At 35.2% G+C, this 11,418-nt stretch overlaps 1 protein-coding gene across 1 annotated transcript in view; it reads left to right on the top strand.

Moving 5' to 3' along the window:
• The first annotated feature begins 2,352 nt into the window (after positions 1-2,352).
• The window catches only part of LOC106476719 (striatin-interacting protein 1-like), an 11,606-nt gene continuing 2,540 nt past the window's right edge, over positions 2,353-11,418 (top strand). The window contains exons 1-2 of the mRNA XM_013937352.1: positions 2,353-3,003; positions 6,442-6,516. Of these exons, the coding sequence (XP_013792806.1) occupies positions 2,937-3,003; positions 6,442-6,516 (142 nt within the window). The 5' untranslated portion in view covers positions 2,353-2,936. The remainder of the gene's footprint in view (positions 3,004-6,441; positions 6,517-11,418) is intronic.

Here is an 11,418-nt window from a genome sequence, read left to right on the forward strand (position 1 = left end):
GGTGGGAGTTTGTAATAGCCGCCAAGATGACTGGGATGTCTTACTCCCTCCACTGTTGATGACCTATAGAACAGCAGAGCATGAAGCCACTGGATACATTCCAGTAAAGCTGATGTTTGGTCGGGAACATTGGTTGCCAGTGGATCTGATAACAGTACGCCCACCTTACGAAGAGTTGCCTGAAAATGTGCCAGAGTTCGTGAAAGTGTTATCTAAAAGGATGGATGATATTCATCATCAAGTGCATTCAAACTTGAAAACGTCTGCTGATTCCATGAAGCTATGTTATGATAGGAGATCTACTGAAGTCAGCTTTGTAACAGGAGACAATGTGTCGTTGTATAATCCCAGGAAAACCAACGGGAAGTCTTTTAAGTTGTCTTCTCCATGGGAAGGCCCATATGACATAATGGATCATCTCTCAGATGTGACTTTCCGAATAAAATGTGGCCGGTGAGGTAAGCCAAAGATGGTGCATGCCAACAGGCTTTGGCATTATCATGGTCCAGGACATTTCAGTTGGAACGAAGGGAACAACAGAACAAATGACGCTGCTGAAGATGTATCACCTGAAAAAGCCACTGTCGAAGAAGAAACTCTACCCGGTTTTGAGAAGGAAAACAGTGAAGCCGTTAATGAAGTTACTACCACTGATGTGACTGTTACCGATAATGGGACATTTCCTGATGGAGCAGATGAACCCCACGTGAAGCAGAAGCCAATGAAATGGAGACCAGTACGGCAGAAGATACGTCCTGTAAAATTAAGAGACTTTGTTGAATTTTAATTTTGTGTTTGTAAATTTTGTACATTTAATTAAGTTATTGTTAATTATCTATTGGCTAAATGTAAGTGGCTATTGTTCAGGATGAACAATATTAAGGAAGGGGCAGTGTTACGACAGCGGAGCCGCATGACTCTGGGAGCATGCGCGCTGGAGTTTCTCGAAGGATCATGAATTATCGGGTAACCCCGCGAATGTCCGAGTGTTCGCTAGACGCCCTCTTTTTTAGTATATAATCCTGGCTAGAAATACCAGCGGAATCGGAGATATAGATAATTGAGTCAAGTGAACAGTAGGCACCGTAAGTAATGTGTGTGAATCACAGTGATTTATAGCGTGTGTTATAAAAGTAGTTAAGTTTAACGTACTGATTGGAAATTCTGTGTATCACAAAGTTTGTATCGAGAAAGAATAAACTAGTTTTAATCAAAAAAGGACTTGTATCGCTGAAGTTTCTCGGAAAGAATTTCTACCGGAAATTATCAAACAAGCAGATAGCAACAAAGTGTTTCTCTAGTAGGCAGTTTCCGCCCATTTCACGGTCAACGCAATATGAGTAATCTGCTTAAAGTAGAAGTTAAAAATATTAGCATTTTTGTTAAGTCCTTAATATTTCGTCAGAACTAATGTTTCTTACATAATATATTGATATAAGTGTTTATTACTATTCATTTGCTTACTATTAACATCGTCTAGAGTTCAGGTATCATTACTGTAAGATATTATATATTTTGAAATTTATTGCGATCAGGAGTGCCTTCTCTGTTACAAAGACTGGCGACATTGGCTCTCCATCTTTTTCTATCTCTGCTGAGATGATTCATTTCTAAGGTCGAAAATCTGGCCATTCTGTTGTTTTGTGTAACCACTTGTGTCTTTGCCTTTACATGGCCTTTTCCTCCTCTGTATTCCATCAGCATTTATTAAATATCTTATTTCTGTGTTCTGTACGACTCGCAATATTTCCTTGTTGTATATATGCTAAACACTGCTTTATTAGTCTTTCTTTCAGTTCGTTTAATCCGCGACATCTTTCATACAAACCATGATTCCCCTTCTGATACAGTCTGAGATGACTTAAAATCAATTTAAATTTTCCTAAATTCCCTTCATACACATAAATTGTATTGTATGGCGATAGCGCATATTTTCAATACAGTTTTTTTTAAACCTTGTTTATTTGTTTTAGAACTTAACGCAAAGGTACTACACCAGAACCATCTGCGCAAATTTAGGACCGGATTAAGACCACAGTTTTGAATTTAGTGGCTTAAGAGAGGGAAGCTAACAAACGCACCTGCCATCAGCTCATGGATTATCTTTATTTGACCGAATAGTGGGATTTGTCTGCCATTCTTATTATATAGCGCACCTACACACCAAAGTGTGACAACGGGACGCGAGCCACGGACCCTCAGACTCACAGTCAGTTCACGTTAACAAAAGGCCACTGTAAATCTTCCTTGGAAAGAAATAACTAAAATGTCATGCACAAGAATAGTCCCTATTTCATTAAAAATGAATTGGTATATAAATATATATATATATATATATAGCTCTCAACACCAGGTGACACTCGTGAATGAGATTGTATTCGTGATGGATTGTTATACAAGAAGTGTAGGCTTATAATGGTTTGTGATGGGGCTATGAAAGTAGACTAAGTTATTAAAGTTGACTTGTTGTAATTTTCAAGTTTTACTTTTGCTGCCTTTGTATAGAAGTAGCCTTAAAAATTCGTACAATAGGCAGCAAGTTCTGTTTTTCAACTTATAACAACATTGAATGTCACTGAGTGTCTTATTCGGTCATTGAACGATTGAGCCGTAGTCACATTACAGTTATTAATATTAGTTTTCGGTTGACAGCCGTGAAACAAAAGTAAATGTATCAGTGTATGTTATAACTTTTAAGTATTATAGTATATCGTATTAAACATGTTTCTAGTAGTAAAGTATTAGTTCTGTTCTTATCTTGGCAGCAACCACTACCACTACGCAGTAGTACTACTCTACCCCAGTATATAATTATAGTAGTAGTGTTAGTAACAACAATTAAGCTTATATTCAAGTGGAAATAAAATATTGTTACAAATTGAAACCAAGCATAATAATTAATATAAAGCAGAGACGAGTTGCATGAAGTTCTGAAAATGACTGATTCAGGAGATTTGGAATACATCTATGATGATGCAGATAGCCACACAAGTGAGATTGCAGGTATGTCTTGGCGTTCTCTCTGCCAGTTGTTTATTTTTTACAATTCATATAAATGTAAAGTAACTTTCACTTTCAGTTTATTCTACTATAATTTGTATTATGTTAGCACCAGTGTTTTTCTGATGCAGCTACTTGGAATTTTAAGCAGTACCATAACATTACCAATGGACAGTAAGTAACTATTTGGTTTTTCAAGGCTGTCTTTGGTCTCACCCATCCTTCATATTTCAGAAATAATCAATTTCCCTCATAAACTTCTGTAAAGTGCCAGCTTCCACTCCTGTCGATGGAAACTCCTTCTATAAGTCAGCCACCCAATTAGAAAAACAAGACTGTCTTACGTGCACTCTAGACTGTATTTTCTAAGTCTTTACCTTATGTCCTCTTATACTGTTGTTTTTTAGAATAAAGTGTAAAGAAATCATAGGCCTTTTTTTTTATTGATAGTATAAATAATCATGTAAACTTTAGTTCACCTTCTAACATTCTTTTCTTAAGAGGGATAAGTTAAGGGATATTAACCCTAAGAATTAAATCCACCATCCCTGGTTTCATCCTAATAACCATTTGAACATTTTCCAGTAATTCTTAGATAGAAAGAACAAAACTGTACACAGTATTCCAAATGAAACCTAACTAGTGATATTTATAGAGAGTTACATCTTTTATCTTGTTCATAATTATACCATAAAATTCTGTTGGTTATATTAGTAGTAACAGAGCATTACTCTGATGGTTTGTCTTGTAATATAATGTTGCTGTATGATTATCAAACGTAGCATCAAGTATATGTACATAACCAACATGTATTTTTTTATATTTTTACTTGAAATGGAAAAATAACTTTAATATATAACATGTTTGTAAACTATATGTGAACATTGTATTTCACAGACACACATATAGATAGATAGATATGGATTACCTGTTAAATAAAATGCTTTCCAACAAAATATAAACTAGTAGTTATGGTGACATCATCAGTAAATTTATTCAAACTAGTGCTATTAAAGGTTCGAACCTTTGTTTGATAATGTGTTTCAAACCTTTGAAGGTTAGAATATATCCTTTGTTACAGTTCTACCTACATGCATAGTCCTTTGGGGCATTAGTTTTAAAATAATAGGGTTTAATGCATGCATAACATCAATTCATCCTTAACAAGAGTATTACATGAACTTGTTACATTTTCATTGAACCAAAAGATATTTGATGCTGTTTCCACAACAGAATTTTTCTTTCCATTATAAATTTTGTTTTATCAGTTGTTAAAAAATAGTAAACATTGTTTCATGACATTACTCTGTTACAGTTATAATACCTGATTTTGTTGTGTCAGGTGTGTCTGTACCTATGTGTGTAGTGTATAGCATTTTTGTCTGGGTGTGGACTAGTAGTTAATGTGCCACTCTGTGGATCGGGAGGTCTAAGAATCTTGTGATGTGTTACGGAACACACTCCCACACTGTGGGTGTGCTATAAGAGTGAAAGCCATGCCATCATAGGTTGTAGGTTTTGCCCTCCCTTTAGACAGTAGTTTAAAATTAGGAATGATTATACATAAACCAGTCTGTTTATCCTATGTGTCACATAAAATTTTCTTTATATATATATATATATATAATAATGTACATTTCTTGTTGAATAAATTAATTGTTATATACACATTAAAATAATATGTTTCTGTATAATATAAAATGTTTATATTTGATTGGGCAGGGGAAATAAAGAAACTGAGTATCATATGCTCATCACGCTATATACAGAAGATTATTTTTCTAATATGTTATTACTGCTAATCTGTAAGAAACTAAAAATGAAACTTGTCAGATTATTTATTCATTCTTCCTACAAGGTTAGTTACAGGGTTTTTAAGCATCAAAATGTAATGTTCCACATATATATATACAGTATTACAGCACAACAGCTCCATGTCATAATCTCTTACATTAACTAGTTTAATATATGAATGTTTTGTACTAAACAAAAATGAGGGGGGCAACACAATTTTTTACATACAACCCCATGTGTTTACTGCAGTCAACTTTCTCCACAAGTAAAACTAGTGACAATTTCTACAGTAGATCTATCCGTAAGTAAAGCTGGATGATTAGCTAGATTAAGCAATTATCTATGAGCATTGATTACATTATTAGTGTCATGAAAGTAATTAACTAAACTTTATCTTGTGTTGCAAGTTGTAAACTGTTAAAAACTAGCCTATGTGGAATACTTGACATTGCAAATTATTGGGAGATAGCGGCTGATCTTGGAGACATGAGAGAATACCCAGAAGTGGTTGCTAGAACTGGACAAAGACCTGACTTGATCCTCTCCACTGACAGTGTCACGAGTACAAGCCGGTGCTGTACAAGGAAATCCGAGTCAGGGCTAGAAATGGGAGTTACTTGGTGCATCTGTTTACAACTTACTGATGCAATTCTGACTTTCAAATCAGAGGAGATCAAAGACTCAAAAAATCGGCAGAGACAGCAGAGAAGGTCTCGTGTTGGATATGGACAAAGAGAAATGATAAAAACTGAAAAGTATAGTTATAAAGAAAAGAAATCCTATAAATTCCAATGGGAATTGTGGCTGAGAGGTTAAAAGTATGGGCAGGAATGGTTTCAGATATCTAGTTACTCATAAGACCAGGGATCATAACCCAATTCAGGACGAAATCAACAGGGTAACACTCAACTGATCTTTGAGTGTGATCCAGGAGTGTAAGGAAGTTAAGAGGAAATACACTTGATTGAAGGTGGCTCTCTTCCTCTGAAGTTTTGCTGCTGAAAATGCTCATTACAAATTTCTCTTGCCTCAAACTTTATCTAAAACAACATTCACAATCTTATTTCTGTTACCTTAATAATCATGTGTGCATATGAGATACTCACCACATCATCAGAAAACTTTTCTGTAATTCAACTCAATATCTGTTAATATTTTATTTTTTTCAGAATTGTCTGGTTTATATTAACATTCAAATAAATGTTTTCGTTAAAACAAACTCATTTGTAAGTTATCAACGTTTCATTGTGCGTACTGGTTAAAATGCTTAATGTCGTCAGATACAAGATTTTGTAAGTGGTTTTAATTGCAGACTCACAGTAAGAATTGTGCACATTTCTGAGATTATGTGTATAGTAGGAAACTCATTTTTGTTGTAGTTAAAATGACTGATTATACAATGAAATGTTATATTTATACAATGTACATGACAAATTATGTATTTCAAAAAAATTGTTTTAGTTTACATTTTTAATTTCTTACTGTGTTATTGTTGTTAACAAACTTTCAAAGCAATATACATTTCTGTAATGGTTGAGGATTAACTTGTGTTTCATGCTTTTTCATATCTTGTGCAACTGTTGATAGTGGCATTGCTTTTACATCTTTATTACTTTTTAACATTATTGTGTTTTTTTTTATTCTTAGAACTTTATAGCTACACAGAAGAGTCTGAATTTTTGCAAAATAAAAAAGCATTTGAGGATTTGATGGACGAATATGGTAAGCACTGGTTCCTGTTAAGTGTGTATATAAGTATGTATGCAATAATATATAGTTTATGTTAACATTTGTACATTTTAAAATCATCTTTCATTTTTCAATTTCAACTTCTGCTAGATTTTTAATTAGATAATTTAAAAATATATTAAAGCTGAACAAGAAATATAAATCATCACAATTTGGAGGATGAAAACCATGAATTTGGTTTAAATGTGTTTAAACATATTAAAATGTCTTCTTAGCACTGGTCAACAGTATGTAGCCGAGCTAATATACCATTGGAAAACAAACTGTATGTAGCCGAGCTAATATACCATTGGAAAACAGAGCATTGATATGAAATCAAAACAGGCCAGATTTCTTGTTAGCTTAAAATATTCTTAAATACTGTTTTAAAGTTATTATAAAATATGTTGAGAATATATAAATAATAGACTTTCAAGTTAGGTAGACTTGCCTGTGAAATACTGAAAGTGTACAAAAGCCGTACTTTCATACCACCATTTAGATCTTCCTGTCAACAGTCATTGGTTTGATGTTTTGAATCAACTATTTCTACCATTTTCAGAATTTCTGTGCCTTCATCGGAGGCCTTACTTGTACATTTCTCCAGTAGCGTGCAGCGTAATATTGTGGATGCTCTCTAAGCATTGATAATTCAATTGTATGCCGTTGTTCCTGGTGGGTATATCAATTTGTGAAACAATCATTACTTTCTTTTATTTTTGGTAAAAGTCATTTTTTGCTCAGACTTAATTGCCTTCAGTGTCTACAGAACTTGTTTCATATGCTACTGTGCTAGCCCCGGTACTTTGACCCTTCTGCTGGTCTAATTTTAATATTTCTCGGGTATATTCTATATTTTCGATAATAAACACATTTCAGTCATGCTCGAGAGTGCTCTTGTCATTTGAAATTATTTCCATTTTTGAATCTTTTTTTTTTCCACGTACTGATGTTTTTCTATTGCAGATATTTTTCACAACTAGTAGTATGTTCATACATTTCATATTCTCCTCTTCCTTTTCATATTTTTTACCCTCACTTTGGTTATTTGGGTGGGGATGGGTCTTCCACTTGATTTTTTTACTTTCATCCGTTATCAGTTTTCTGCCTTTCATGCTAAGATCCAGCTTGTTTTCAAACATTCTTTTTCTTCAGTATTATTGGTTGTTTTTGTTTTCTTGATTATTTTACTAAGGATCATATTTACTTTGACATCTTTATTACCTGTAGGTCTTACTATTATTGGTTCTGTTACCATGCAATTTTCATGTTCCTTTGACAGTTTTGCCCATCGGGCTTTGTTGCAAAGTACTGCTCTATTAAGCAGATGGCCTCCGTATATAAACCCGATTTATTAATTTCATTGTAATTTCGATTAATCAGTTAATTTACTACACTAATTTGTGTATTTGCTCTTCATAGGTAATTAATTATGTTGCCCAGCTTTACCTGTTTCTACTCAATATCTCATTCATTTGAGATTTCATATGAACTCTTCACCTGTCTCCTTTGGCCTTTCAATCCCTCTGATTTTGGGTGCATATACTTTTCCATCTGCCAAACACATATCCTCTCTGATTTCGGAATAATGACTCCTCTTTAGTGGCAATTCCCATGGGCTGTGCTACTCCATATACTGTAAATGGAATCTTGCCCCTATATTTATCTTCAGAACTAGAATAACGTGTTGGGGACTATTTTCTTTAGGGTCTGTAATCTTCTCAGATATCCCATTGTCACTTTATTTTGTTATGTAAGAGATTTCAACTGCTCAACATGAATGTCAGGAGTTCCTGCTCTTATTATGCCACCACTGTGTTCTTGTGCTCACAGAAACTGTGGTAACATATATCAACAAGCAGGGTGAGATTCAACCTCCCAGCCTTTGTTTACTTCTATATCTTTTTCGCAACATTCAAATCATGACTTTCTTTGAAATGGTATTTCAGTGCATGATGTATTTGCGACGGCAATGTATTATCTTCTGATGCTTTGCTGGTTGCCAAGTCCAGCTTTTAGAGCAGTAAATGCTTTGAGCTTGTCTAGGGAGAATGTTTACCAACATGCTTCACTCTTCTTCATCTTCTTCCTTAGGTACTAGCCAAGATCAGTTGGTTCCATTGACCACTTCTGATTGCCCTATACTAGCCTGCTCCACCATGGTTTCCACTCCTCTTTTCTGTGTCAGAGGGATCCTATTCCATTACTTTGGTACATTTTCCACAACAGTTTTGTTTACAACTTCGTGGCTGGTTGGTGTGTCATTAACAAAGAACTGAGTTCACATCCTTTCTTGGGTATCTCAATTATTACCATATTCCTGAAGATGTTACTCCTTGGAATTTTATGAATCCCATTTTCAGTTTGATGCATGCAGAATTTGTTATTGTTTTTTTCTTGTCTTTCTCCAACTTGTCTACAGATTGCCTCATTATTTTTCATGTACCTCTTCCATTACTGAGCTTGTCTGCTTCCAGTGCAAGCTACAGGACTGCTCTCTCAGCCACTTTCAGTTGTCACAGAAGTTATTAGCCTGAGTTGTTCCCTTCTTTTTTCATGTTTTAAAAATTTTAGTACAACTCCCATCTGTACCTAAACATTGTTTTTAGTGGGACTTAAGTTGCTTGGCTTCTCCTTTCGAACCCTTAGCAATGTGTTCTTTTTACCATCTTTCCCTTAAAGATATAAAATCACTAAAGTTTAAAAAATTAGGAGTAAAGCTTCACAATGAGCATACTGAGAGTCATAAATTTTTTTCAGGAAAATTAGGACAAAGCAAAGGGTGATTAACCATAGCATTCCCAAAACTTTTCTCTTTTTTTTTCTCTTTCTTTCAACTGTGTGAGAATTAGTGTCTTTTTTTCCAGTTTGTTGATATTTTTTCTGAGTGGATCCAACACTAAATTGGGCATTCTGAATTAGGATTCACAAAAGTGTTGTAGATCCTCTGACACTTGCACAATAAGTCAGTGGGAGAATAGAGAGTAATTGGGTAAGTGATGCATGAAGACATTAGGAAATTTTCAGTCATCTTTTGTTAGTAGCAGGAGTTCAAACTCAACATGGAAAGGCTTTCTAAATTTCAAAGATACCTTTCTGAAATTTATTAAAGCATACTGGAAACAAGTGAGTGTAGGAAAACATGCAGTAGGCAAGTTTGTTATATACTTAGGCTAAAATTACATGTATTTTCAGAGGTAGTTGTTACATGTTAATACTTATAAGAATCATTATTAATATTTTTTATCAAATTAAAGATTTGAGGCACAAAACTCCATTTTGCTGTAGGGAGCTGAAATTATTTAAATATTTTGTGCATTTTTACAAAATTTTGTAATTTTAAGCTCTTTGTAAGCATGAGGGATGAAATGATACAGTTGAGATACAATACGTATTTCAATATTCAGCTTACTGTATGATATATAACTTGATGCGTTCCTACCAATACCAAATGCTACTATTCATATACGTGTCTATCAAATGCTAGAAAAAGATGATTAATTTTTGTGACGAAACAACAACACAGTCATACATCTTCAACTGGATAGTTTTTAATACTTTTTTATGACAATCATTTGTAACACTCCTTGTTGGGTCCTACTTGGGTAGCTCGGCCTTGGTTTCCTCTTCTCCAACAGCTGGTGTCCAGGTCATCTTTTCCTCTGTTTCCATCTCTGTCACTCTTTACAATCACCAGGTGGATTCATCAACTCATCTGGGTTGTATATTCCTCCCTAAATGGAAATAAACATATGCTGCATCATGTCTCATCACATCAAATATGCCATTGATTCAATCTCTAGCCTTGCACTTTCAATGACCCTTGGACCAAATCCTCCAAGTCCAAACGTAAACTATGCCCAATACCTTTGTCTCCCATTGCCTTCTACATTTTGCCTCAGAATATTGCCTATTTCCAGTCATCATTGTCCATTGTACTTGCCACCTGGTGGATGCTTCTTTTACTTCGTTACTCATTTCTACTCCTATACAATTTCTTTATCGGAACCCACCCAGTGGCAGGTGTTGCCTCGTAGGGTAAATTTACTTTTCTAAACCAACATCAAATCATGCCCACTGTTGAGATGAGGTTATATATATATATTTCATTTTCCATTCCAAACTGTTCCTTGTATGGACTATCATGGAAAAAGCCAGTGCTGGGGTAGTGTTTGCTCACTTTCCTGGCTCACACATGGCTAGCTTTTCAAATCAGGTGTCACAGTAACCCACTGCAATTTCTCCCGGAGGAGAACTTTGCGCCGGTTAGGTCTGATCTGGTATGAGCACCTTTCTGGTGTCTCCCCAACATGTATTCCTCCCTTCTAGGGTGGTCAGTTTGGAGAGTTTGTCACCAGTTGTATGATCCTTCTAGAAAAACTCCTTGTGAACAGTGCAGTGGGAAGTGGGACAGGAGTGTCCATGTCAGTGTAGTGCAGATCACCTCCTTTTATATAGTATGCCAACTTCCCAGTGATTTGACCATACATCCTCATTCTCTTCCCATTCTTCTCCATTCCTGTAATGTATGGTGAGTCAATGATGCAACAAAACAAATACCAAGCTATATGATCTGATCCTAGCCACACTACACCTCATATTCAACTGTATGGTTGTGTGCAACTGCTCATTTGGTCCTATACATTTCCATCCATCCCTGTGACTCATTGGCTTTGCCTTCCTCCTTTCATACTTCCATATGGGTGAAGAGTATATCCTGCATGAGATGGATGTGATCTCCCACAAGTGTTGTCCCTCCAGTAAGCCCCCACTATAGGTTGTCACACTCATCTAGGTTTTTGCACTTGCACAGGCTCTTTCACCACATCAGTGTGGTATTCTAACTGTTGTGTGTAGAGAGGAATGTGTATTGTTTCTGAAGTTGACATTTTCCTT

This window comes from Limulus polyphemus, unplaced genomic scaffold (genome assembly GCF_000517525.1).
Source record: "Limulus polyphemus unplaced genomic scaffold, Limulus_polyphemus-2.1.2 Scaffold11333, whole genome shotgun sequence".
In the NCBI taxonomy this organism is placed as follows: Eukaryota; Metazoa; Arthropoda; class Merostomata; order Xiphosura; family Limulidae; genus Limulus; species Limulus polyphemus.